Source organism: Camelus ferus, chromosome 17 (genome assembly GCF_009834535.1).
Source record: "Camelus ferus isolate YT-003-E chromosome 17, BCGSAC_Cfer_1.0, whole genome shotgun sequence".
Taxonomy (NCBI): Eukaryota; Metazoa; Chordata; class Mammalia; order Artiodactyla; family Camelidae; genus Camelus; species Camelus ferus.
The window spans coordinates 30,505,445-30,533,357 of NC_045712.1; the positions used below are offsets into that span (position 1 = coordinate 30,505,445).

At 51.9% G+C, this 27,913-nt stretch overlaps 2 protein-coding genes across 6 annotated transcripts in view; one reads left to right on the top strand and one right to left on the bottom strand.

Moving 5' to 3' along the window:
* The window catches only part of EEFSEC (eukaryotic elongation factor, selenocysteine-tRNA specific), a 146,339-nt gene extending 143,816 nt beyond the window's left edge, over positions 1 to 2,523 (bottom strand). The window contains exon 1 of the mRNA XM_032458783.1: positions 2,166 to 2,523. Within this exon, the coding sequence (XP_032314674.1) occupies positions 2,166 to 2,472 (307 nt within the window). The 5' untranslated portion in view covers positions 2,473 to 2,523. The remainder of the gene's footprint in view (positions 1 to 2,165) is intronic.
* Positions 2,524 to 10,592: 8,069 nt separating this feature from the next.
* Positions 10,593 to 27,913, top strand: part of RUVBL1 (RuvB like AAA ATPase 1) — a 34,095-nt gene continuing 16,774 nt past the window's right edge. For 3 of the 5 annotated variants that reach the window (XR_004312219.1, XR_004312220.1, XM_032458787.1), the window contains exons 1-4: positions 10,691 to 10,831; positions 14,693 to 14,779; positions 20,330 to 20,462; positions 26,428 to 26,579. Coding sequence is in view for 3 of the 5 variants with exons in the window: in XM_032458787.1 (XP_032314678.1) it covers positions 10,691 to 10,831; positions 14,693 to 14,779; positions 20,330 to 20,462; positions 26,428 to 26,579 (513 nt within the window). In the remaining 2 variants the exon portion in view is untranslated. Of the gene's footprint in view, positions 10,832 to 14,692; positions 14,780 to 20,329; positions 20,463 to 26,427; positions 26,580 to 27,913 lie in introns of all 5 variants that reach the window. The other 2 variants (XM_032458785.1, XM_032458786.1) reach the window with 2 other exon arrangements.

Genomic DNA, 27,913 nt, shown 5'->3' on the forward strand with positions numbered 1-27,913 from the left:
TGACAAAAGCTGAGGGGCTTCCCCAGACCCAGGCTAGGGCAGCAGAGCGAGGCTCCAATACCGGCCCAGGGAACTGCACTTTCCAAGCTCCTGGCTCCTCACCTGAAAACCGGGCAACACCCCCGACACTCCCACCACGGGGGCTGCTGCATGGACGGGCCGAGCAGGCACTCAAATATGAGCACCTTCCCCTCAGAAGGAAGACCCTCTTGCTTTCCTGAGGAGGAGGGTGGGAGTCCGGTCTATTTAAGGAGGAACAGCAGCAGCCCTGGTCCCGCCGTGCACGAGCTCAGCCCTGTGTTAACGCCTCTAAGAAGGCGAGGCGTGTCTCCTGCCCCAGGAGGTGAGAGGAAAGTGAGAAGTGCCACGATATCCGTGCAAGAGGAGGGACCTGCCTCTTCCTTTCTTCCACAAGTTTATAGTCTAAACCAAGGACTCGCCAAATTCTTGGGGGCATTATAATTTGGTGCCTGAACCCTTCTGTCCTATGAAGAGAGCTCCGTGAACGCGTGCATGGAAGGGGCGGCAGCTCTGGGGTCCAGCAGAGGTGGCCCCGGGCCGCGCCTCTTGCCAGCAGCCCCTGAAGTCCCAGTTCCTCCCTCGACTGTCGAACAGGAACCCCCATGGTCCACGCATCGTTTGCCCAGGGAGAAAAGCAAAGGCACTGGAGGCCTGCCAAGTGTGGCCAGTCCAGCCAGGCTCAAGGGCACCCAGCTGGTGCGGTTCCTCCCTCCCAGGCGCAGCTCAGTTCTGACTCCAGAAGCACGTGCTCTCCTCTTTACACCTCCCACAAGGAAGAGACCAACAGCCACTTCACTTTTTTAGCTTCCAGTCTAGACTGGCTCAGAGAACATGTCTTAAAATCTATCTGGATGTACCCAAACAGAATTCAGTTACGAGGGAACGGGCAGAGGGCAGAGACAATCACACCCCTGAACACGCGTCTGATGACTGGAGCCTGGCTGGAGTAGAAGACGGGGCTCGGTGGCCTGCGCTGGGTCCTTGCTCCCCTCTGGGCCTCCATTTCCTCTACTAGAAAATGGGGCGATGACCTCAGACTGCCCACAGCATGGACAAGACGGGAGGGAACAGGGCGAAAGTAGCCAAACTCATCACTACAGCTGGGACCCGTGACGCCCCATGACCAGAGCAGCCGTCCACCAGCAGGCAGACAGAACCATCTGACCAACGCAATTCCCACGTGTGCTGGTAGGCACAGAGACTGCTGGAAGGAGAGGAGGAAGCGGAAAGGAGGTGCTGGCTCCTGGGTCGGCGGTGAGGAGGGGGAATCACACACCCTTGCGTCACTGCTTGTGTTATTGTGCCATGTTTCTCTGAATGCATTTAAACAAGTTTTAAAGTCCCGTTCACAGATGAAGTGTAGTGAAACGCGTGTGACAAGTAATCCACGAAGGCACGATAGTGGCTTCCTCCTCTGGAGAAATGGGAGGGGTAATCACAGGACTTCTGCCTGATGTGCAATGTTCTGTTTCCTCATGAATTCACGTACTACCTGAATCATTCAAATTAATTACATGGTGCATCTCAGGAGGGCACGGGGCAGTGCCCACCATGACCAAAGTACACCAGCCATCTGCCTGGCATCTCAGTTCCAGGAGCCGTTGGTGCAGACACCCTAGCACACTGCCAAAGACCGCTGTTCCAGAAAACTCACGGAAGCATTGTTAGCAAACACAGGGAACCACATAAACGTTCATCACTAAGAGAACAGGAAAATGGTGGTACAAGTGTACAATGCAATTTGGTGTAATCTTTGAAAAGAATGCTCTCACTTTATATGTAGGGACAGGGAGCCCAGAGTATTGAGTAAGATAGTGATTGTGGTGTTACCATTTTGTAAAAAAAGAAAAAGAACAAGAGGCTGGGGCTGACATACACAAGGGCAGGACTGTCTTCACAGGGAGCGCTTGGAAACTGACACAACAGAGCGGGGACAGTGGTCGACTGAGGAGACCAAGGGCAGGTGAGTGGAGACTTCCCGCACACTTTCCGCGGTCCTGGAGCTTCCCCAACTTGTGCGTGCCTGACAAACACGTGTTGTCAAAGAACAAAACTCTCCCGTCGTCTCCAGGGGCGCCCGCGCCCGGCGAGGCGCCCCCCGCCCCGGGCGCGTCCCGAGCCCGCGCCCGCCCGCCCGCGCTCACCGCCGATGATGGTCCGGATGAGGGAGGCGTGCCCGGGGCAGTCGACCAGCGTGACCTGGAGCCGCGGCTCGGCCCCGGGCTCGGCGTCGGCGTCGGCCCCCGGCAGCGCCGGCCGCAGGCGCGCGGGCAGCGGCACCGAGAAGCAGGAGAAGCCCAGGTCGAGCGTGATGCCGCGCTCGCGGCTCTGCGGCTGCTTGTCGAAAGCGGCGGTGGAGGCCGTGGTGCTGAGCGCGCGCGCCAGCGCCGTCTTGCCGCTGTCGATGTGGCCCAGCACGCCCACGTTCACGTTCAGCCGCCGGCCCGCCATGCTCCCCGCGCCGCCCCTCCGCGCCGCCGCTTCGGTCCGCCCGCTAAGCGGCCCCCGCCTGCCCGCGCCCCGCACGCGCGTTCCGGCGCCGAAGCTTCCGGCCCGCCGGCCGCCCGCCGGCCCCGCGCGCGCTCACTCACGCGCTCGCTCGTGCCCGCCGGCGCCCCGCGCTCGCTCCGCGGGGCCGCGCGCCGGGCGGAGGGGCTGGAGACGTCGCCAGGGCCCCGCGGGGACCGAGAAGCTCCAGGGAAGAGGAAACCAGCCGTGGAAGGGCAGGCGCCGAGGCGGCGGACGGTCCGCAGAGGCCTCCCCGACCTGCTGGCTGAGCTGCGGGCCGGCGTGGGAAAGCCCAGGGAAGCCGCCCGGGACGCGGCCTGGGCAGCGCGCCCACCGCCCGGCCTCCGCGCGGCCTGCGGAGCTCCGCGCTGCGGGGAAAGTCTGTGTGCGTGTGTGCCGGCCGGAGCCGGCAGCTCTCACCCCACGTTCTTGAAATGTCCAGAAAGGCCGTCACCCCGAGTCAGCAACCGGGGGTGGCAAATTTAAATGTCTGCGCTGGCCAGGCGGGTGACTCAGGAGAGAAAGCAGCAGGTTTAGGCTGCCGGGACGGTGGAGGCTGGGAAGTGGAGGGGGTACGTGTCCTGTGTAAAGAAAGGGGGAGCGGTGCTCAGCTTCAGCCAAGCGACACCAGGCCGGACGGCAGCCCAACACTGCTCCATGTTCCCAGTTTTCAAGAAAAGGGAGTATTTCTGTATGAAGTCTGACTTGCACGGGTCAGCATAATTTGGCACCCCTTCTGGAAGCTTCCTCCACATCATGTCCTGCACTAGCCACAATTTGTGAGGGTAAATGACAAAAACCCACCATGAAACTGAGTTGAGCAAAGTAGTGTAGCCCAGCCCCTGGCCGCAGACTCCTGTGCACCAGTCTGGCCTCCACCGTCTGAAAGCTGTGTAGCCTTGGGCAAGTTACAAAACCTCTTTATGCCTCTTTGTGTTTCTTCGTTTGTAAAGTAGGAGGACGTAAGAGTTCTTGTCCCACAGGGTTGTGAGGATTAAACGCGCTGGAATCTGGCACTGTTCCGAGTGCTACCTGGCGATGCCTGCAGTCAGGGCTGTAGCAGCATGCATGTGTAACTCCATAAGCCCAACTGAAAACCCGGGGGAAGCTTGTGTCTGTCACAGCGACATGCAGGGGCTCAGATGACAACACAGAGGCACACGCTTTGTTCTGCCTCCGTCTCTCCTTCCTCTGGGTGATCTCTGTTCCCGGCAGCCTCACCTCTAAGCAGACAACCTCAGCAACCCTACAGTACCCGCCCTGGGGTCTCACTGGCCCTGATGAAGTCATGGCCCCTGCACAGTGGCTGCCCAGGCAGGTGTAAAGCCGTAAGCTCAGAGCCAGGAGGAGCTGGGGGGTGCCCCGTAGGAACTGAAGTGCTGTTGCCAGCAAAATGCCGGACACATGGTGCCCCCTCCTGTGTTTTTTGTCTCCATGCTGGCTTCCATCACAGTGAGGCGACTCTGCTTCAGAGCAGGCCGGGTTCCCGTGCTCTCCTGGTGCCAGGAGGCTGAGGACCCCTTCTGCACCTTTGCTCGCCCATGGCCTGGTACAAGCAGAGGCTGCACAAGTGTTTCTTGAGTGGACTCACCCCAACACCTCTAGCCCACAGGGACCCCCTCCTCTGCAGCAGATGCCTGGGTCCCAGGCATCCCAAGGCTGGGCCTGGTCCCTGGGTATGATTGACGGGGAATGGCCCACAGAACGGCGTTTATTTGGAATTTGTTCTTCACATTAATGTGATGCAGTTTCCTTTTTGTTTCTTTAATGCCATTTTTCTATTCGGTAGTTCAAAGTTCTTCACAAGCAGCTAGTAATTAATTCAACTTCATTAAGGCCCATTAATCCAGGATTAATTATAAATTTGCCCAGAGGAAGTTATTATACTTTTCTCTTTGATTTGAGTTGTGTCTTTAAAGATTCTTTTAGGAATGAAATGGAAATTTCCCTTTTCTCCGAGGGTATCTACCTTACTAGTTAAGGTGTTAACCGTGTACCTTCCTTGACATGTCCCATACTAACCTCAGATGAGCCTGTCACCAGGCCACCACGGTGCTCCGTGGCACTCCCAGCACTGAACAGATCTGCTAACGTCACATCAGCTGCAGAGCCAGGGAGCTGCTGTCCCGTCCAGGTTCAGATCATGGCGCAACCTCACGCTGGCTGTGCTTCCCGGTCTCTTTCACCTGCACGTGGACATACTCGTGTTTTACAAGCGCGTTAAAGGCCGGGATGGTCAGCGTCCCTTCCCTCTTCTTCTGTAAGAATCCTCGACTCTCCTCGGAGGCACTGCACGCCCTCTCCTCCAGGTCACGGTGGGGGCTGACCTCACTCGAGCTCCAGGGGTGGACTCAGGTCCACTCCACCAGCCATGGCCATTGGTTTGGCAGTGAACATGTGATCTAAGTTAGCACAATCGGAGAAAACTCTGGAAATTATTTCCAGGGTAAGCAATACAAGTGTGCTCACTGATGCTGGACTAAAACCTGGGGAAAGCAGTCTGGGCTGTGCTGGGGCACCAGGAGGGGAGCCCAGCCATGAAAGAATGGTGGCCCTCTGAAGATGTCCACGTCCGGGGCCCTGTGAGTGTGTTGCCCTGCACGGTAATGGGACTTTACAGGTAAGGATCCTGAGATGGGGTGAGCACCCTGTATTATCCCAGAGGGCGGATGCAGCCACCGGTGTCCTTATAGGAGGAAGGCAGGACGATCAGAGCCAGAGAGACGGCATCATGAGACGATGCCACTGTCTTCAAAGATGGAAGCAGCACATGAGTCCAGGAATGTGGGTGGCCTGTAGGAGCTGGCAAAGGCCAGGCTGTGGTGCTCCCCGGGAGCCCCCAGAGAGGAAAGAAGCCCAGAGAGGAAAGAAGACACCATGATTTCAGCCAAGTGAGGCCCAGCTTGGATGCCGACTTACAGAAACGTAAGAGGATGCATGTGTTGTTTTAAGCTACTGAGTTTGTAGCATTTTCTTGCCGCAGACACAGGAAACGTCTACAGACATGTGGCTGGTGTGCTGGGTCTGTCTGCATTTATCAGGCCAGCAAACGGCTCCTAACTCCCTCCCACTGGTCGGGCGTATGGAGGCCCTCACCAGGCCTGCCCCCTGTCCCTGGACCACAGTCTGACTGCTAAGGCCTGTACACTGCTCCCTGGCAGCGGAGGGTGCAGTGGGAGGTGCAGGCTGGCCCTTGCTAACCTGACCCCTCCCCAGCCCAGCTTCCTGCCTCAGGCTCCCAAGCAGTTCCCGTGAGCGCCCCCAGGTACTGTCTCAGTTTGAAAAGCACAACATTACCGCCGAGGCAGGACACACACGCAGAAGGCAGCCATCCAGGGGAGACAGAGCCCCGTCTTGATGCTCCAAGGCTCTGGTGCCATTGTCTGCACCCCTCCCAGCGCTAGAGCCGTGGTTAACAGAGCTCACTGAACTCTCCCAATAATCCTAGGAGGGGCTGCCATTGCTGTTTTACAGCAGGAGGGAGAGGACCTAGAGAGGTAACTTGCTTAGGAAAGGTCAGGATCTGAGTCCAGATCATCCAGGTGGGAGTCACAGGCGTCCACGCTGCCGGGAGCGCAGGCCCACCTGTTCCCTGTTGGCTGATCTTTGTTTTACGTTGGGTTTCCTCAGCCCCCATGATGTGAACCATCTTCATGACTGATGCACTATCCAGATACTACCTATGACTCAATACTTAAGTTTGACTCAAATAAAAATAGAAAAACATCGTCATTTGCCAAAAACAGCCAGGGACCACAAAAACCTCCTTTTCAGAATCTTTAATGAAAAGAGAGATGAGCAAGAGTTAAAGTCACATTCCAGCCCCGAGATCCACAGAACTAGAATTAAAAAGCAGCTGTGTCTCGCCACGTGGATCAGTGTTATTTAATCATGTGTCTTTGTACCATGTCTAAGGTGCCAGCAAAATCGCCCCTGTCCCTCCTGTCCCCAGCAGTCAGCCTGGGGCTGAAATAACACGCATGCTGGTGAGGTTGGCAACAGTCAGAAAGGTGGGTAGTTCCAAATGCTGGTGAGAATGTGGGAACACTGACCACGGACTAAGCCGATTTGTTTACAAACGTGACTGTTTCAACGGGATCTTTCTCTGACTTTGATTCTGATTGGTTTGGGTCCTGGGGATGTGAAGTGCACTCCAGACACAGGGAATCATCCTGCTTGGAACCAGCATGGTAATCTCTGAGCTAAGTAGTATTCCCTCAAAAGCTTTAAATGCACATTTGCAGCCACTAACCACCTAGCAAATGATCTCCCTGAGACTGGACCATAGGAGAAGGAATGAAGAGAATCACCGACATAAAGACTGTGAACCATACCTTGGGACCTGTGAACACCACACAGAGGTTCAGCAAACCCTGGGACGGCTCCACAGTGGTAGCTGGGAATAGCGCCAACACCTTAAATTTTTATGACATCTCTCAGGATGAGCGTCTGATCAATTGCTGAAAATAAGACAACAGGCCCCAAGTGGAGTCAATTATGCTAAGCCCCAAGCACCAAACCAAGACTTAATTACAGGTTCAGCTTTTTTCCCATTGAATGGTCTTGGCCCATTGATCAGATGCATGAGGGTCTACTCCTGGGCGCTCTGTTCTGCTCCGTTGGTCTTTGTCTGTCCCAATGCTGGTACCACACTGGTTTGACTGCTGCAGATTTGTGGTAAGTTTTGAAATCAGGAAGTGGAAGACTGACACCTTTGTGTTTCTTTTTCAAGATTGGCTATTTGGAGTCCCTTGAAATTTCATTTCATGGGTTTTTCTATTTCTGCAAAAAATGTCAGTGTGTGTTTTAAGATGGGAAAGATTACGTTTATATTCTTTGGTGTGTTGGTTTTTGTACTCTGCAACTCTGCAGAATTTATTAGCTCTAACAATCTTTTCGTGTGGATTCTTCAGGGTTGTCTGTCTACAGGGTTATGTGGCGAGTGATCAGGAAGAACAGATGGAAATAGAGAAAAAGGAGAAAAGGAGGGTGGAGTGAGGCCTCTGAGTGATGGGGGGCCCACGGGGCTGTCTGGAACCCAGTCAGTAGGGTTACCTTGGCTAGCAGCAAGGTCATGTCTGCCGCTGAGCTGGGACACAAGGAGAGCCCAGCAGTGCCTGGCAGCTTAGGGTAGAGACTAAAGAGTTGTCTCCAACCTACCTTCTCCCCCTTTTTTCATAGGAACAGCATTTTTAGCTGGACACATACCTATCCAGCTAAAGCCCTCATCTGACAGCCTCTTTTGCAGCTACCTGCAGCCATCTGATTAAGTGTGACCACTGGGATGTGAGTAGAAGGGATGGTGCAACTTGAGGTCAAAATTAAATGGGTGGGGCACAGCCCCCCTGCCCCCCTTCTCCCTTTGGCTGGTGTGAATGCAGCTTTTGAGGGGCGCTCCAACTGCCACCTTGGACCATGCTATAGAAGGTGTGCGTGGGCAACGGCAGAGTGACACGGCAGAGGAGGACAGGTCCTTAATGATTACAAAGCCAGCAGACGGGTGGAACACCTGCTTGGGCTTTATATGAGGAAACATAGCTTCTATATTGTTTAATTCGCTATTATTTCCAGGCTCCCTGTTCATGCAGCTGAATGGCCATATCCTAGCTAATACAATACTTAATCATGAGCGCTCAGCTGAGGCTGGAGACCATGACAGTGTGTAGCTCCCCTGGGCCCCTGTGTGACTGCCTCCCTCCACACACAACAGCCTTCAGTAGGCAGTGGAGAGGCACAGGCAGGTGACCTGGGCTGGTGGGTTCAAAAGTCAGGTGTGAAAGATGTCAAAGCAAGGAGGGAGCTGAAGGGTTGGGGACCAAGTGGCTGAGAGGGTCGAGCCTGGGCTGGAGAAAAGAGGGGTCCAGGGATTGGAGGCAAAAGAGCAAGGGCCATGGGAGTGAGCGTGAGCGGGCAGGTCTGGGGTGGACACGCAGCACAAGCTGGGACACAGCCGTCCACACAGTTACTTGCAACATGTTGTTCCTCAAGCCCACGGATGGAAACCCAACTCCAGCCATGTTAGCCCCAACGTCAATGCTATTTACATTGCAAACAGGGCCGGCCTGGATCTGGGAATGTAAAGGATTTCATTAGGAATTGGTTACTATCTTCATTCTCAAGCAGTATTCCCAGGAAGTGGCCACAATGACCTGGAACCCCAGGACACAAGTCTCTTTCCTGATATTTCCAGTTAAAGTGTAGGACTGAGTGTCATTGGGCTATCTGCTCACATTTCTGAACCAATCACCATTTCAGGGAGGAGAGGATACTTTGACAGGCCCGGCCAGGGTAACAAAGCTGGGGGGGGGGGGGGTGTCAACCCATCCAAACCACCTGGATGCAAAGTCGGGGAGGGGTGGTTCTCTAAAGAAAACTAGAGGGCAGGTGGCCGGAAGAGGCAGGAAGGGTGCTGGGCAAAATAGCCCACGTGCACTGCTGTGGTCCCCACTTACCTTCACGCCCTCGTGCACCTTGGACACTGGCCTGCCAAGCAGCCTTCTGTTGAAATGTTAGGAGCTGTCTGGCTCTGCAACCAGGCTCTGCTTCTTTGCACACTGGCCCTGGGGTTGAGGCCTGGGAAAGGTTCTTACCTAGTCTGTGACCTTGGACAAACTCCATCTCCTCTCAGGGCCTCAGTTTCCTCACCTGTAAAAGGAGAAAGGTAGGCCAGATCAGATTTTTGAAATGTTCTTTAGAGTAAAAAATAAAGTAACAGCTCTGGTAGAAGGGGTGGTGGGGGCCAGAATTTCCATTCACTGACAGAAACCATTACCAAGTCCCACAAAACCCAGAGTGTAAAATACATACAGCAAAACTGCATGACTTGGTGTGTATGTGGGGGTCTAGAACCTTACTGAATTTATAAGGCGGCTTAATTGTGAGCCAGGGTGTGTGCCAGGGTGTGTGCCAGGCAGCAGGGTTAAAATGATGAACAACAAACACATGGTCTACACTTTCATAATGCCTGCAGTTTAGTGGGAGAGACTGACATGGACCCGATAATCCCGTGAATAATTAGAAACTAACATTCAGAAGTTATGATGGAGACGTACAAGGAGACATGAGAGTCAGGAAATACTGCAGCTGGGTTGCCTTCAGGTCTGTCTCAGCCTGAACACAAGCTCCTCTGAGCTCCAAGCAAGTCCCTCCCTCTCTCTGGACCTGAGCCTACTCGTTTGTAAGATGTTGACACACCATCTGCTTCTGAGGATGTTACGCTTTTGACAGGGTTCGGTGCGGGTGTTACCACCTCGCGGGGCCTTCCTTGACTTTCCAGGATGTCCCGGGCAGCCCTTCTCTGGGCTTGCACACCTCATGTTGCAGGTTTCCTGGCTGAGGCTGGAGGTTGTGTAGTTTATGCCTGCATCCCAGTGCGTTGTGGTGTCTGGCTCACAGCAGGTGTAACACCGTTACAGGGAGTGTTCATACCATTGCACAACTGGACAGGACACAGCTGCTGTGACCGACTGTCTCATCTGAGGTCGTGGGATGAGATGAGGGTGCCACAGGCTGTAGGCTGTAAGTCCTCGGAGGGAGTCCCAACCTGCTGACTACCCGCTGTACGTTCTCGGGAAGGTCATCCGGCCTCTTCTGGCCTCATCTTTATCTGTATTAGGATTTACATTACCTTACAGGGTAGTATTGTTTTGGAGACATACAACGCCGTTACAGCCATTAGTTTAAATAATGGGAGAGTGTGGAGGCGAGGAGCAGAGGACAGTTCCAGGGAGGATGCTGAGCGCAGCCGCCCCAGAGAGATGAAAGGCGTGGGAGTCAGAAAACTCAGTGAGCACAAGACGAAGCTTCAGCTCTAAAGGTTTGTTTCTTCATCTGCAACGCGGGAGCTTTGCAGTAGCGCATGCGTTCGAACGCGAAGACGGGGCAAGAGGAACGATGCAGAGCCGGACTCCCTGCTTGGGCGGGAAGCACGGGCAGCGGGGGAAGCCGGCCCGGGACACAGCCGGAAGCGCGTGGGCGGGGCCTCAGCGGCAGCCGTGATGGACACAATCAGGAGCCAATAGGGAGCGGAGGCGTCCCGGCCGCCACCAGTGGAGCACCTACCGAGGCGGGCCAGGACCATCCGCCTGGTAACGGCCGCGTGGTAACCGGGCGCCCCGGTGCTCTGCGGGTTTCCGGCGGGTTGGGGCTCCAGGTGCGCAGGATGAAGATCGAGGAGGTGAAGAGCACCACCAAGACGCAGCGCATCGCCTCCCACAGCCACGTGAAGGGGCTGGGGCTGGACGAGAGCGGCCTGGCCAAGCAGGCAGCCTCGGGGCTCGTGGGCCAGGAGAACGCGCGCGAGGTGTGGCGGCGGGCGGCGCTGAGGGGGGGGTCTGAGGCGGGTGGGGGGCCTAGCTGGGCGCTGAGGCGGGGGCGCTGACAGAGGTGGGCTCCGGCGGGGCGGCGGCCCTCCCCAGGACGCGGCGACCACCCCGCGGCCTCGCCCCCGGCCGGCGAGTCTTGACTGAGCCCCCGCTCGGGGCGGCGCTGTCCGCGCGCCGGGGGGCAGCGGGGAGAAGGTGGGCCAGGCCTCCGCTCTCAGGGCGCTTGCGTTTCAGACGATAAACGTTTGCACCGCCGTTAGACTGGGGCGGGGGTGCGGCGGGTGTCAGTTCCCACAGGGCTGTGTGCGCCGCGGTACGAGTTTGGAGTTCTGCGAACGCAGTAGGAGCCTGGGGGTCGAGGGGCGGTTGAAGTAGAGAAGTGATCAGCCTGAGGAGGAGAGAGTCAGGCTGCTTTCCCCGCACCACCCGCACCCTTGTGGACCATTCGGATGAGTCCGCTGAGTGACGCTGATGCCGAGTCCTTTCACCTACATTATAGTCTCAAGACTTGTCAGGCTCTTTGTATTACTTCTTTGCAGATGAAGAAATTGAGGGTGGGAGGGGTCACTTCACCTACGCGCTTGCCACCAGCTTGGTGACTGTGACGCTGGGGCTGTACCAGTTCCTGGAGCCCTCAGTGGTGGTGCGGCCCCTCAGCCTGCTGGGCGCTAGCTCGCCCCACTCCCCTTGGCCTCTCCTGTGGCTTGGCAGCTGCGGAATCCAGGGTAAGGCTGTTGCTCGTCAGCCTGCTTGTGCAAATAGAGCTGCCGAAAGAGAAGCCTCTGGTGTCCATTTTGAGCATCATCTTTCCAGAGAGGAAATAGTGACAGGGCCAGGGTGACTCTAACGTTTCTTTATCCAGCTTCTGCTCCCTGAAGGGGCTGTCACTGCAGATGGCTGGCATTGTCGAATGCTCTCTGTGTGCCGCATGCTGTGCTGAGCGGCTCCCTTCCACCCTAGTGACTGTCCCTCCTCCACTCTATTATGACCCTTTTCAGACATACAGAAAAGTTGAAAGACTTATGTAGTGAGTACCTGTGTGACTGAATTCTACAAGTAACGTTTTACTCTGTTGTTTTATCTTGTATCTGCTCATTTATTCATCCAGGAATCTACTTTTGCATTTCAAAGTAAGTTAGAGATATTAATATACTTTACCATAAGCCCGTTAGCATTTGTGCCTCTGACTGTATTATGAACTTTGTTTTCAGGTGAGGAAATGGTAGTTCACAGGGGTTAAATTCAAGGATCCAAGGTCACTCAGCTGGTAATTGGTAGAGCCAGGATTTAAACCCAAGCCTGTCTGACTACACCAGAATCCAAGCTCTTAACTCTGATGCTGTATGCTTTCATACAAATATGAGTTTCCCAAGGACAGAGACCGGGTCGTATTATATACCTGCAACCGGACTCATTACAGGGACTCGGTATTTATTTATTGAATTATTAACCATCCACCTCAGCTACCAGATCCTTGTAAGAGTCTGGCCGCATCAGCAGCCTCCCTGGTGTTTAATGTCCTTGTCTGAAAGATGAGAGAGTTAGACTAGGTCATCTTTTAAAGGCCCCTCTGGTTCATGCTTTTTAAATTTTAGAATTCATTGAACATATCTCACTGGAGAGAAGGAGCCTAAACTGAGGAAGGTTAAATGGAAGGGGTCCTGTGTGTAAATATGAGTACACAGCCAAGGTTCAGAAAGTCTATTCTACCTCTTTTGAGTTGCCCAAAGCATCCAGTGCTGAGGATTGCGATATTAGAGGGTACCCTGGAGAAACCATAGTGGCTCTTTTATCTTGTTAAAAACGCAGCATCTGAAGAGTATCTTCTAGTTTCTGTTAAGGGTGCTGTGCTTTTCCAGCTGAGCCAGAAATGGAATACAGCACATCCACACACTTCTCTTGAACCCGTGTTTTTGAGGTGCTCTCTAAGTGTAGGACCGAGGCACTTCTCCACAGTCCTGGAGAAGAGTGATGGAGGAGGTGAGATGTGTTCACAGACCCTTTCAGGATGATGCCGCCCAGGGAACAGAACAGTGACCTGCCCTAAGGCGAGGAGAGGGCACCTTTTAGACAGTCATGTATTGGGGTATTAAATCAGTGTGAGAAACTTGTATTACGTGGTCCTGAGATACAGACATTCAGTAAGCGTGACTTTCTCAGCATTACTCCTTTATAGTTAATTTTTTTTATAGTACATGAAATCAGTAGCTCACTTATGGAATTTCTGCATACACACACACACACATCTGTATACAGTTGATCCTTGAACAACATTGGTTTGAACTGCACGAGTCCACTTCCATGTGGATTTCTTTCAATAAATGCAAACCAGGGTACTACATGACCTCCAACTGGCTGAGTCCAGGGCTGCTGGCCAGCGGAGAGGGAGGGCTGACTGTAGAGTTATGTGCTGATTTTCGACTGGGGGGGGTCAGGCCCCCTGTACTTCAAGGGTCAACTGTATACACATATGTGAGTATGTGTATATGATGTATGTATCTAGATACACACAATACGTGTATGCTGTAAGTGACGTAATACTCAGAATGTGTTTAAAGTATACCAACAATCAGGTAATTTAATCTTGAGTATTCGAAAGGCATTTGTTGGATCTTAGAGTGCCGTAGGTTTAACCTCACATGCAGCACTCGCTTTGCGGCATTCTGGGCTGGTTAACTGATGGCCAACCAGTAGAATATGTTACTGATTCCTAGCCCTTAGGTGGTTAACTTGGGAGTCTAATAAAAGCTGTGAATCGTCCCCCTGGAAGAATGCACATTTGAACATAGACACGCAGTTTTGTTTCCAATTTCACTTCCAGTTTCAGGAGGTATGTGGGCCCTTTGGATACGTCCCTGGTCCCAGACTAAGAATCACCGTTCCCATTTGTACCCCTGCTGTCCGTTCGCCACACAGCAGCCGTCAGGATCCTTTAAAAGCAGATCCTCAGAATGTGACACAGAGCCTGGAATCTTGTCACTGGCTTCCATTTACACCTAGAATAAAACCCAGACTTTACTGCGAGCTGGAAGATCCTGTCTGAGTTCTGCCTCTTCAGCCTCACCTTTCTGGTCTTTTTGTTTTCTGAACTCTGGTCACTGCAGTCCTCCTGTCCCTTGGACATGCCAAGCTCGTTTCTGTATTTTGTTTTCTTTTGTTATTACTTTATTAAAGGTTCAGTACCACATATATCCAAAAGAAAAGCCATGGACCAGATGTTTATTACATTTAGCTTTTTTTTTTTTTTTTTAGAGTAAAAAGCAAAAATCATCTCTTCTTAGAGATAAAACCATTGACAGTTTGATGTAGATTCTTCGAGATTTTTCACTATGCATATATATACAAACGTATGGATAGATTTTAAGTGCAAGTACAGAGTTGTATTATGTATTTTACCACAAATATAAAATTATTCTGTATTTAATTTTATAACTTAGTTTTTGTTCCTAACATCTCCATGATATAGTCTCTTTTTTCTAATTGAAATATAGTTGATTTCATTCCTGTAATTTGAATTTGCTGTTTCCTTTGCCTGGAGCTTCATGTATCAAATATAATGTCATCAAAGAGGTCTTCCCAGATCACTTTTTATAAAGCAGCCTCTGCCCCCAGCCATTTTGTTGCCCTTTTCTCCAAGGTAGTGAGCGAGTACACTGTTGTGTCTGTCTGTCTCCTCCCCCGGAGCAGGAGCGCCGAGCACTGCCCCCAGCACCAGGACAGTGCCTGCGGCAGCCTGGCGCTCCGCAAGTCTGTGGACCGCATGGACCAGGGACTGCGCTCTTCCATCCTGTGATACATTTTAATATTGACTTACTGTTTCTTTCCATTGTGGTGTCTAGGCATGTGGTGTGATAGTAGAATTAATCAAAAGCAAGAAGATGGCTGGAAGAGCTGTCTTGTTGGCAGGACCTCCTGGAACTGGCAAGGTACTCATTTCCTCTCATTTTTTTAATCTACTCAAGAGGATGATCTTAATGTCTAAGCTAAATTGAATTTGTGTCTTACTAGACTTTGTTTAGCTAAATTGGTTATGTGTATGGTTTTAAAACTAGTGTGTCTAAAATCCATGCTTCTGAAATTCAAATTATCCTGGCTGACCTCCAGAGAAAGAGAATGAAGTCCTCGGAGGGGTCTCATTGTCACTGGAGTTTGTCTTCTATCTCTTTCGAGTCTTCTTTGCCTTGGAAATACATTTCTGTTGGCCTCAGGCTTCATAAAATCTTGGGAATGACATCTTACTTTAGAGGAAGGAAAATCAGTCAGCAAGCAATTTTCAGATGCTGACTTGACCCAGCACTGTTTCGTCTGTGTGAGAGATGAGAAGAAAAAGAAAAGAAGAATTAGAGATGTGATTTTTATCTTCAAGGACCTTACAGTCTCCAGGGAAGAGAGGAAACCGTGGCAGCCGCAAAAGGCTCTAGCTGAGCACTAAGCCTGAGGCGTTGCCTGGTCTTAAATGCAGCTGGAGCTGGAGCAGGAGCAGGGGCGGCCCTGGGGCTGGTACAGCTGGACGGGTTGAGGCTTGACATTTGCCCTTCGGAGTTGGGAGAGGGTTTGGCTTCGCAGGGAAGAAAAGGGCCTTCTAGGCCGAGAGTGCGGGACGGCTTGTGGGGTCAGTGAGGGGCCTGGCCGGGTCCTTAGTCTGGGCCCTGCTTGTTCTTCTAGAGGGCTACTTGGTGCAGGAGAGGAGGAGCTTGGGAGGAAGTATATAAAGACAGGCTGTAAGTTGCAGCTCTGGTGCTGACTTGCCAAGACCTCAGGCAGGTCCCCTAGTCTTTCTGAAGTGATAGCCCCCGCTGCCTGTTTCAGGAAGTTGTTAAACCAGTCAGCGGCAAGATGATGACCTTAGTTATTTTGAAATCATATAACTGAATGGACAGTATGGGTTATGTTGATGTCTTAGAATAGAGGGAAAGGTGCTGTATTTGTGAACACTTTTTTTTAAACTACAAAGGGCTGTGTGAATGTGAGCTTTATCACTGTGTTTAGCATTTATGTGCTTACTATTCCTTCTCACATCTTAGACCTTTGCTCTCCCTCCATCTTCTTCTTAAAGTGCATCATTAAGAAGTCCCTTCCAGGAGTGTGTGGGTGGCAACAGCAGGCTTCTATTCATTATGCTACTCTTGCTGGGAAAGGCAGTTGTGTTGGATACACATTTCAGCGGATGGATGTCTTCTCTGAGTGCTGTTTCTCCCAATGATATTCACTGCCTTTTGGCTTCTGTTGTTGCTTTTGAGAAGACTGATTTTGAGGATTTTGTCTTTTGTTGCTGAATGTGTTTGGGATATTTTGGTTCTGGTGTTTTGCTGTGATATGCCAAAGAGTGGATTTACTTCCATTTATCCTGTTTGATGTTAACTGTGCTCTCTGGATCTGAGTACGTATTGTGTCTGATCAGTTCTGGGAACTGGTCAGCCTTTGTCTCTTCAGATGCAGCCTTTCCCTGTTCTGTTCTCTCCTTCTGGGACACCGGCTCTGTGAGATTCCACTGCAGAGGCCCTCAGCCCTGGCCAACTTTGTCCCCAGGGGACATTTGGCACTGTCCTGAGACATTGTCACACGTGCTTGAGTGGGGAGTGCTGCTGGCATCTCGTGGGTGGTGGCCTGGGGGCCTGCAGAGCATCCTGCAGTGCACAGGGTGGTTCCCACGACGAGGGATTGTCCGGCCCCAAATGTCCACAGTGCCGAGACTAGGAAACCCTGTGCCAGAGCTGTCTTCTTTCTTTCCACCTCTTTCATGTTTTGTGTTTGTTTGGCTCTGCTGCGCTCTGGGTGGTTTCTTTAGGTCTCTCTCCCAGCCTGTCTTGTGAGCTGTATGAAGCTGCTCTTTAGGCCAGTCCCTTGAGTTTTCCCTCTCGTCTTGAGAAGTTTGAAACCTGGAAGAGTGGGAAGAACAGTGTGGTGAACCCCTCTGTACCCCACTTAAAGGTAGCAGATTATAAATACTTTGTGACACTTGGGTTTTCTCTATTTTATTTGTGAGCCGTTTGAGAGTAAGCGTGAGGACCTTCCCGAAGTTACCCAGGCGCCATCGCCCGCCCGAGAAGTACGGTGCTGCTGACGGTGCTGGCCGGCGTCCAGGCTGCACTGCAGTCTCTCCAAGCCGTTTCAGCCTCCGCTCTTTCACCTCGTATTTCCAAGTTCGGTCGCAGTAAAACGTGGCACGTCGCGTTCACTGCTGTCTCTTCAGTCTCTTTTTTCCTAGAACGGCTACCCTCCCTTGCGTCTTTTGCTGTTTTTTTCCTCTATGACATTGACACTTTGAAGCGTCAGGACAGTTGTTCTGTAGAGTGTCCTGCAGTCGTCCTGCAGTGCTTGGCTGATTGTCTCTGTCTGAAGCGATCCGCGCTTTGGCAGAGCGCCGCGCTGGTGACGCGTCTGGAACCCGTGTCACCACAGGAGGCTGACGCCACTTCCCACCGTGAGGGGCTGCTTCCCTCTGTGATCTGTAACCGTCTTTGGTGGCGCTGAGGTGTCCCAAATATCCTTTTACTCTGTGGCTGTGGCATTCGTTGACGGTCATTTTATCAGGTATCAGACTGATGGTTGCAAAACTAATTTTCAAAATCTGTCATATCTTCTGTATTTATGTTAGCTTGCTTTTCTTTTTCCTTTTTTGTAGTGAGGAAGCCCCTCTCCCCCACCCATTTTTATATTTTTTCATTCCTTCAAAATCTGGCTGTTTTTGATGGCCTCTTGTTCCTTGTTCATGAAACTATTTATTTATTTTGTGTCCTTGTCTGCTTGAGAACTCACGTTTGATCAAATCTGAGGCTCCCCAACCTCCTGATGAGGGCTGAGTGCCTGCTGAGAGGACTTGCAAGGGGCCCTGCTGTGCTGCCAGCCCAGGGCGCTGGTTGGGGGTTTTGTGGCTCAGGCTTTCTGGCCGTCAGGTGTGTAGAGACCAGTCCTGAATCACGGCCAGAGCCATGGTGAGACTGACAAGCTTGTCCTTGTCCTTTGGAGATTTTCTTTAAGGCCACCTTGTCTGCTGATGTGTGCCCTTCAAGGCTCTTTTTAGCCAGGGCTTCCGGGATCTGTCAGACACCTTCAAGGCCGTGGTAGTTACCACTCTGGATCTGTCATGACTGTGTACTTGTTCTAGATGTCTTGTAACGGGAAGGAGCGGGTGGCTCTAGCGGCTGTTTCTCTGTCAGCATGGGGCCTTCGTGCTTTTGTAACGTTGCACCATTTTCCTCCCAAGGGACAGGAGAGGCTCTCGGCACCTGTGGGTTGTCCAGTCCCTCCATGTGCTTCGGGCATGTGGAAACTCTCCTGCATTACAGTTGCTGACGGGCCCCAAGCTTCAGGAAACTTAACTGAGTGACCGGCACGAGTGTGGTGCTTGTGTAGAGGACACCCGTTCCACTCTTGAGGGCTGCACGCTCTTAGTAATGGGGCTTTGTGTTTGGGTTTTAGAAAGAGGTGTTCAGGTGAGACTGAAAATAAAGTAGGTTTTTTAATGTTCTTTTGTCAACAACCTACTTTTTGTGCCATTGGCTTGTGGGGGTGGGCACACAGAAGTAAGTTCTTGGAAGATTGAGGTTGCAACCTGACTCTGCTGCTTGCTAACTGTTTCACTTTGGGTAAATTGGTAATTTCTGAGTTTCAGTTTCTAAACCTGCGAAGTACAAGCTAGATTATCAAGTTTGTGGGCTGGTTGGGAGGGTTCAGTGGGATCTCTGTGCAAGCCTCCCAGCTTATAGCCACCTCCTGTGCCAGCCTTCAGAGAGCCTTTAGATGGAGGAAGGTAGGCACACCGAAGCTTTTCTTAATCAAGTACTTGTCATATTTTAATGGAATATGCTGATCATCTCTTCTGTATTTGGTAGAGATGAGGGTCTGCCATCAAATCAGGCACAGCCCTGCTTTTGAGGCTGACAGCTGAGGGTAGGGAGTTGGGGCCTGTAGTGCTGGGGGCAGAGAAGGGACAGTGACTGGGCAGTGACTGGGGAGGTGGTGGAGTTTGGGCATAAGGTGGGTGTCCCACTGGGAGTCCTGGTGTTAGCCTGCTACTCCTCTCACTGTGCCCTGGCAAGCTTCAGAGTGTTCCCTCTGCTCTTAGGATACACAGTTTTAGAGGTGTCAGCCTCAAGCACACAGCTCAGACGTCTTCTCAGACGGCCGCAGAGCTGAGCGAGGCGCTGGGAGCCACATGAGCCCTTGCTGGGGAGGCTGCTCCCTCTTCCACTCCCAGTGCTGCCGCGTGGTCACAGGGGCCCGCTGGGGCCAGACCTTCTTGCTTCTCAGAAGAAGCTGAATAACTAATTTGGTGTGAAATTCCCCAATGTTCAAAAATGGGCAACAAGGTGAGTTTAAAGACACGTGAGACTCTGCAGGCCAAAACAGGAGCAGTCTGTGGGCTGCCAGTTTGCTCCAGTGGTCTAGCGCAGTATCACCTGATTTGACAGATGAGGAAGCCAGGCACCAGAGACTGGCCATGGGCCCAGGGTCACACTGAAGATTAAACTGTCTCCAAAAGGGCATTGAAAGGAAATCAGAGAGGACCCTTTACTGGGCCAGTTTTAAAGCAGTGTCTCGGAGCCCACATTGTTCTTCAGTAGCCAGCCGTGCTCTACCCGAGTCCGCACACCTTCCTTAGCCCCTGACTCTCCCTGGGCTCTTGTGCCAAAGCTGAGGAAGGGTGATCGCAGCCTGAAAAGGCCATGGCGTTTCCCTGTCCTGCACCAGCTTTAGAGCACTGCTTTCACATGTGACACGTGGCCGTGCACCTGCTACGTCTGCCCAGCATCTGCCAGCCACAGTCGTCCTTCCGGAAGCCAGCTTGTGCTTTACTAGGACTTGTCCAGGTGTCAGCTCAGCAGCCCATGGCTTCAGGACCCTAGCTCACGTGGCATTCTTCAGTCTGTGGGGCCATTCAGCATAAAGTGAACATCCTGTCATTCGTTCCTTCGGTATAGACTTCCGATGGCTTGTAGATTGGTGCCTTCCTGTGTCTGTAGAGACAGAAGGCAGTATCTCAGAGCCCCAGCATGTTGTTCTGCTGCGATCAGGTCACAACCCTGCCTTGACACTGGGGGAACAGTTTGGGAAGACTGTACTGCTTGATGGGCACGTGATCTCAAGAACCCTGCTGCCAGACTTCATGGCCCCACTCTGCCATTTTCTAGATTATGGTGCTAAGGATGTGTTATTTAATCTCTGTCTCAGCTTCCTTGTTTGCTTCATGGGGTGAGTGGGAGGAGCATGGGGTGAAGCATCGGGAGCTGGTCCTGTACTGGCCGTGTCTCTGTGATAACAGCCACCTCGATGATAAGGACGATTAAAGATGCCACTTACGTTAGCAGTGGGCTGGCCACAGAAGTCATCAGGTGTTTACTGTGAGAAGTGTGAGACGATGTTAAAACTAGAAGGACTGTCCCTGGTTCGTAATTTCCGTATAGCACATGTTGCTGAATTTCTGTCTGTCAAGAACGTGGAACAAGTGCATGCCCGCTGTTTTCCCTCTGCAGACGGCGCTGGCTCTGGCCATTGCCCAGGAGCTGGGCAGCAAGGTCCCTTTCTGCCCGATGGTGGGGAGTGAAGTTTACTCCACGGAGATCAAGAAGACAGAAGTGCTGATGGAGAACTTCCGCAGGGCCATTGGTGAGTGCCGCGTCCTGCTGGTGCCTGCGCGGGCTTGTTCTCAGCTGCCTCTTCCTTGAGAAAATGCCTCTGGGGCTGGTATCAGGGGCACTGCTATTTTTTTTTTTTTTTTTTTTTGACACTGTTCGCATTTTTGCAAACAAAACGAAACCCCAGTTTTTCTAATGGAAGTGCTTTAGCAACCAGCAAATGTGGGCCCCAACTATGGGCTGGGGTTCTTCACCTGATGAAATAGATTTTGGCTATTAAAGTGATGTTTTTTAAAAAACAAGTCATTTCCCAGCAGCCTTATTGTGCTCTTAGAGATGACTGTCCACTGAAAAGGTTTTAAACTGAAGCCAACAGCAGCGTGGCGTGCTGTCAGAACGCCCGGCCAGGATGCCGAGCGTGTCGTGAGCGAGGAAGCCGTGTGGGACGGCTGAGCCTCCAGGCTGTGGTGCCGAGGCGCAGGGCCTGGGGCTGCCCTGTGCTGAGCAGCCCTTCACTCCCCAGGGGGAAGTTCTCAGTCTGCGTTCTGCCTCCAACTAAACAGTCTCATAAATTTAAATAACTTGCCTCCGGTTGCCCAGCTGGTGAGTAGCACTGTCATCTGAAGCTGCACTTGTCCAACTCGGGAGCCCACCATCTGACCACGTGCTGTGCGCAGGACGTGGCCGCTCGCCCGAATATTTACCTCCTGCCAGCCTCCTGGGCTTCTGGGGCATTCTTCCGGCCCTCTTCCTGCTGGTCTGGCTCTGGGGGAGTCCTAGTTTCCCTCAGACCTACTTGTCAAAATAGCTTATTCCTTGTAAACTATTAAAAAATATTTGATCTGACTGCACACATGGGAGTCTATCTCTAGGATGTACTTGCCTAAGTTACAGGTTATAAACACTTGCTGAGTGCTTGTACCATTTTACCTCTGCTGTGTCCTTGTCAGAACTAGGTAAGTATTCTCAAGAAGGACACTTACTAGAAAACTTCAAGGAACTTATGAAAGTTTAAGAAGGAGTGGATTTGGGGGGAGGGTGGAGCTCAGTGATAGAGCACATGCTCATGTGCTTAGTATGCACGAGGTCCTGAGTTCAATCCCCAGTCCCTCCATCAAAAAAATAAAATAAAATAAAAAAGTAAATAAACCTAATTATCGCTCCTCCCCCCAAAAAAACCCTAAAAAAAAAAAGTTCTAAAAAATAAATAAAATTTATAAAGAAGAAGTAGGTTTGTTTAAGCACAGAATCCTTGTCCTCAAGAATGCTAAAGTCTGGTTTAAAAGTCTGGTCATGCAGGGCCTTGGGCCATGATCAGGGCTTTGGATTTTGTGCTGAGTGAAAGGAGAAGAGAGGAGCTTTGGTTTTACGAGAGCCGCTCTGGCTGGGTATGGAGAGTGAGGGCAGAAGCAGGGAGACCGTGGAGAGTCTGGGTGGGAGACGGTGTGGCTTGGACTCGGGTGGTGGTGGTCAAGGCGGTAAGAAGTAGTTGGCTTCCAGCTTCAGTTGGATGGTGGAGCCGACAGGATCCCTGAAAGATTAGACGTGGGTCTGAAAGGGAGGAGGTGCAGGGGAGCCCTGTCTTTGCTGTTGTGGTGGGGAGTGAGGGAGGAGCAGACGGCGCCTGGGGAGTGTGTGCCGTGGGTGTAGGGCGTTTGTTCCTGTAGCCCCAGTTCCTGGGAGCCAGCGGTGGAGGGGTGCTCAGTGAAGTTTTTCTGAGTGAGAGGAGGGGGCGCTGTTCGAAGCAGGTAGAAAACAGGCCTTTGGCAAAAGAAAGCTAGCCCTCAGTTTGTGTCTGGTCGATAGATGTTGTCTGACTTACACGGTGTTCTTGAAGAACTTGTGAGTTGGTTGCTGGGATTTAGAACTTGGGCGATGTCACGTACCGTGGAGGACGCTCTCGTTCCCACACAGCAGCAGCGGGCCAAGCGGAGCAGTCCCTTGGCACTGGCTGGGCCGCACCAGCTCGCCCAGCCTCCATCTTGTGGGACCTGCTCTGCTGTGACGTGCCTGCCAGGCCCTGTAAGTCCTGGACTTGGGGACTTTGGTTCTAAACCAGAGACTCTGGGCTGTGTCTGGCTACGTGTTGGAGTTTTCTAACCTGCGAAATATTTCTTATTGGAAATATTTTTTTACTGTGCAACACTGGATTTTTTTGTGCCTATTTTAAACTGAACTATAACATACGTATAGAAAAGTATGTAAAAGTACCTACAGGTTAAATAATAATGGGGTGAATGCTCATGCAGTCAACTTTTAGCTCAGGGTGCAGGGCATGGCTGGTGCCACAGGCTTGGCTTGTGCCCTCCCCGGTCACCGCCCCTCGGCCCCTCGCATCCCAGAGTGTGAGCGGCGTGGCGGTCAGAACGCTGTCCACCCGCCTGCGTCCTAGGCGGTGTGGCTTAGTTTCGTCCTTTTTAAACTTTACCTAAATGGAACCTACTTTCGGTGCTGTGTCTCGTTTCTTTTCCAGTGTCTGTCTTTGTGAGGTTCAGCCTGTGTCATTACATGTAGTGTTGTCCTTGGACTTTTGTATTGTATCTGGGATAATGGTGGAAATGCCTCACAGGACCCTCTTCATAGTTTAAAACCTTTCTGGGTACTTTTCAAAAGGAGAGTGTAGCTCAGTGGTAGAAGTGCAGTGGTCTTGGGGTCCATCCCCAGTACTTCCATTTAAAAAATAAATAAATAAATCTAATTACCTCCCCCCAGATTTAATGAACATGTGGCAGAGATTTTATCTCATCAATTAATGAGATAAAAAGTAAAATGTTACAGTTGATTTAAATATCTGAATACTTTTCAAATGTATTTTCATTTATTTAAAAAATACTTTTCTGACGTTGATAAAAGATGACAAAATTGAACTTTACGTGAACTCACATGTTTGGGTTGGTTAAAGTTAACGTGTGAAAAAGTAGAGATAAATTTCCTGGGCATCTGTTTTGTGATTTGCCATTGGGGGGGCGATGCAGTTCCTTTGATGGCAGCAAGGTGAGGAGAAATTTCTTGATCCTGCCACAGAATAAAAAGGCAGGCCATTGACTGTCTTCAAAAAGGAGCCGTTTCCATCTTCCTCTGCCTTTGATTTCCTGTGAAGTGGCAGAGGGGGTGGGGAGGAGGCGGTAAGCTGACCAGAAATAAAAAGCAAGGAGTCTGTGCTGCTTCCTTGATGCGATGAAGGTCCCTGTCAGGGATTTGGAAACCTGAGCCAGCAGATGAAACCTGTGTCGTGCACGTAGTCCTGCCGGAGAGAGCGCCCACCCGGCCCCTTCCCTGGCTGACAGGGGCTTCATTGTCCATCTCCCTCATCCTCTGCCTGCTTGTCAGCACGAGCAACTTGTGAACAAATGCGGGGCCGGGGAGAGACCGGCATGCCTGCCTTCCCCCACTCAAGGAATGCCATGTCACAGTCGTCCACCCGTAAATAGAGCGATGCCTTCCATCTGAGGGAGCTCAGCTCTGCGGAATATAAAAGTTTTGATTTAAAAAGAAAATCAAAGTTACCTTCAAAAGTACAGAGTTTTCCAGGTTTGTCACAATCTTCTGGTGCATTCGTGTTTGGAAAATTTTTGTCTTGATGTTCAGAAACTAAGAATTTGGTAAGGTAAAAATGAGATGCAGCCTCTCTCTTGGGGCTATTCCAAGACTTCCATTTGTGGACTATCGGATTGAATGAAAGTAGAGTAAAACTTTTCCTTAACTTGAATATCTGAGAGAGTCTTTGTCCCGATTGGGTTTCTGGGGAAAGCAGGCAGCCAACCGAGTGATAAGATAATGGCCGTCTTTGAAAGTGGGAAGTAACTGAGAGTGTCTGACACCACGGGTGGTGTTTCTTTGTGTCACTGGGGTATCTCCCTATCAGGACAGAGGTGCCTTGAGGGTGTGGACACCCAAAGCACGTCAGGGCCCCCCGCCGTCAGAGTTGCTCACGTCTCCACGTCGTGAGTGGAACAAAGTTCGTCGTTCTTTGGGTGAGTGGTTCTCAGCTGGGACCTTTACGCTTATAGTGACAGCAGGTCCCCAGCCCCCAACCCGAGATTGTGCGTGCAGCCAGGGCGGGAGGCGTTGTGGGTGCCCGCCGGGCGAGTCTGCAGGGTGAGCGCCGCGGCTGGGTGCAGGAGAGGCGGCGCTCCCGCAGCTCATGCCAGCCGTGTTCTTCCTCTACCTGGGCTCACTGGTGCGATTTATCTAAGTGTATCTTCCTTAAGTGACTCGATATGTTGGTGCATGCACACAGAGGAGTGCAAGAACAAAACGTAGATCTCAGCGGTTATCACACATTGCAAACCCATGAAATAGCACCCACTCAAGAGGGAGTATTGCCAGCACCGCAGAGTACCTGTGACCCAGTCGCCATCCTTCTTTCCTCCCATTAACGACTGTCTTGCTTCTAACATCACAGTGTAGCTGGCCTGTTCCTGAACTTGAAGCAAACGCAGCCGTGCAGGATCTGTCCTCCCATTTGTGAGATTCATCCATGTGGTTGCATGTGGCGATAATTCTTTCTCGTTGCTCCGTGGTACTGCTGTATGAATGTACCGCAGTGCACTTACGTCTTCTGCTGCCGATGGACGTTGGAGTCTCCCAGTGTCTGTCAGTTACTAACAGTGCTGCCGTGACCATCGCGTGCTGGGTCCCTCGGTGCCCAGGGGCACCCCTGCCTCGTGGGCGCGCTTCTCGGAGTTGGAGTGCAGGGATCACAGGTGTTCTTGTGTTCGGCTTTAGGAGATTATTCCATGTTGTTTCTAAACCAGTGTCCCACCAGCAGCGTAAACCTTCCTGTTGTCCTGCAGCCTCATTAACTCTTGGTATGGTCGATCGGTCTTTTAAATTTTAGGTTGTAGAGTAATATTTCATTGTTTTTTCTTTTTTATCTTATTTTGGAAAATTTCAAGTGTTCAAAAAGCAGTCCAGTGGTATGATGACCTCCCCCATGGCCCCACCACCAGCTTTAGCTCATAATCGATCTGGATTGATTTATAGCCTCCATTATTCCTCTCCCAGATTATTTTGAAGTTAATTGCAGACCCATTTTCTTACTCATAAATGTTTCAGTATGTATCTCTGAAAAATAAGGACTTAAAAAATGCCATTATCACACCTGGAAAAAATTAACAATAAATTCTTTAATATCATTGCATCTACTTAGTGTTCAAATTTCCAGTTGTCTCAGAGTGTTGTGTTTTTTCTTCTATGGAACTGTTTGAATCAGGTTACAAATAAAGGCCTACATGGTAGATTGGTTGGTATCTGTCCTGTTGCTTTTTAATCTGTGTATTCACTTTATGTTTCTGTTTCACCTTTGGGCAAACTATAGATGAGATAGAGACCGAGTCACAGTCACCTGGCAGAGGGGTGATGAGGTCAGGGGGCTCGTGTCAACTGGAAGGGAGAGGGCAGGGCAAGTTTTTGGGAAGGGCTGGCAGCGAGCGGGGCCCAGCGGTGTGGTAGGACCACACAGGTTCCTGGAGCCCAGAGACTCAGACGCCAGTCCTCACTCTGCCTTGCAGAGGAAAGGACCCTTCGCCTTGCCGCTGGGGCTGATGCCTGTGTCTGTGCAGTGGACCCAGAGTCCTCCGCGGCTGCTTCGCGGGCTGGGTGAGATGAGCCGAGCCGTGGCAACCACACCTCCTGCAGGAGGGCCGCTCCGACAGCTGCGCAGCCGCTGCAGCCTTGGCTCAGGGTTTGTGTCTGCCAGCTTTCCCTTCCCTGCACATCTTCACCCAGTCTGACCCTGGGATGTCTCCCTCCTCACTCTGAATTGGTGGCAGGCACAGTGACTTCGAATGGCTTTCTTGTTGAAGTTTCTAGAATCCTCTGAAAATAGATTTAATAGCCATTAACGTCCCTGTGACGTGGCTGTAGTTTCACAGTACGAGGGAGGCTGACTTGTCAGTTCTCGTGACGTGGAAGTTTTCTGGCCGAAAAGGCTGTTGAAAGAACGAGAGGGAGGGGTGCTTTTCTCACCAGGACTCACCTGCCATCTCTTCCAGGGCTGCGGATAAAGGAAACCAAGGAGGTCTACGAGGGCGAGGTCACAGAGCTCACCCCGTGTGAGACGGAGAACCCCATGGGCGGCTACGGCAAGACCATCAGCCACGTGATCATAGGGCTCAAGACGGCCAAGGGGACCAAACAGCTGAAAGTGAGCGCGCGCCGTGGGCCGCCCTCTTCCTCAGGCTTTCCCCGCGCCGGGCGACCTCTGCCCGGTTTCCTCCTCTGTGCGCTGGGGGCGACGATAGGTCCCAGGTGTTTGAGGATGTCAGGTGTGGGTCGGGCTGGCACACAGAGAACTCAGTAAGGATGGCTCTTCCTTTCCTGCTGACGCTGAGGGAGTTGTGTCTGTTAGGACGTGAGCTGTGTGGTGCCCCCCTGTGTGCCACGCCGTGGCCGTGTGTCAGAGGCCTCCCTGACCCTAGGCTGGTAGTTCAGTTCTAGTGCTCATGCTCCTGGGGAGAGGCAGCACTGAGTGATCCAGTGAGAGGTGGAGAGCGATGACGGTTGGACCTGGGGGCCCAACGCAGTCCTGGCGGCGGTCCCTGCTGTGTGCGGGGGCTTCAGTGGTGGGTTCTGCTCAGGCCGGGGCCCCATGGATAGTCGTGGTGGTGGCAGTGGGGGAGGCCCTGGGTGACCCGCTCACTCCTGTCTTGAAAGCCTTGAGGGTGCGGCCCGCAGGGCCACCGGGGGAAGAGTCTGCTGCTCACAGCGGTGTGGTCTTCGGCAGTGACTTTGTCTCTGAGCGCTGGTCTCTTTACATGGGAATGGTGATTGCGTGTCTCACAGTTATTGTGAGGGTAGACGTTGTAGCTTTGGGTGTGGCACCCGGTTACCCAAGAAGCAGTGGCTGTTGGTGGGGTGGGGGTGGGGCGACCTGGATTGCAGCTTTGCCCTTTTAGTGAGTGACTTTGTCGTCACAGCTCGCATTCACTGTGTGTGTCAGGCCCTGGGCCAAGTGCTTCTGCAAATCTGTGTGCATTTGTGTGTGTGTGTGTGCGTGCGCATATGTGCAGGTGTGATTTCCCTCTTTGTACAGATAAAGGGACTGGGGCCCCTGAAGAGGTTAAGGGGTTACCGAGGACCCTACAGCTGCTTTGGGGCACAGTGGGCCCTGAGTCCACCACCGGGCAGTCTGCCCTCCGACTTGCTGTGTGACCTTTAGAAGTCAGTTGAGCTCTCTGGGCCTCCATTTTCCCATCTGTAAATTGCATTAGAGTGACCATATAACTTTTCCATCTTTGTTCTCCTCTGTAGTTTTACAGCTCTTTGATTCTGTAGGGTGGTTTCTTGGTTACTGCTTTATGGAGCTCATAAAAATGCTACTTTTTCAAAGGACCATTTTTCTTTTTTCTGACAGGGTTTCCGTCTCAGGAGCTTGCTCGACAAATACCTCTCGTAAACCTCTCCCTCATTAAGTAGAGTTCTTAGTAGGACCTGCCACCTTTCCAGTAATTACATATTTAGTCAATTCATTTGGGAAAT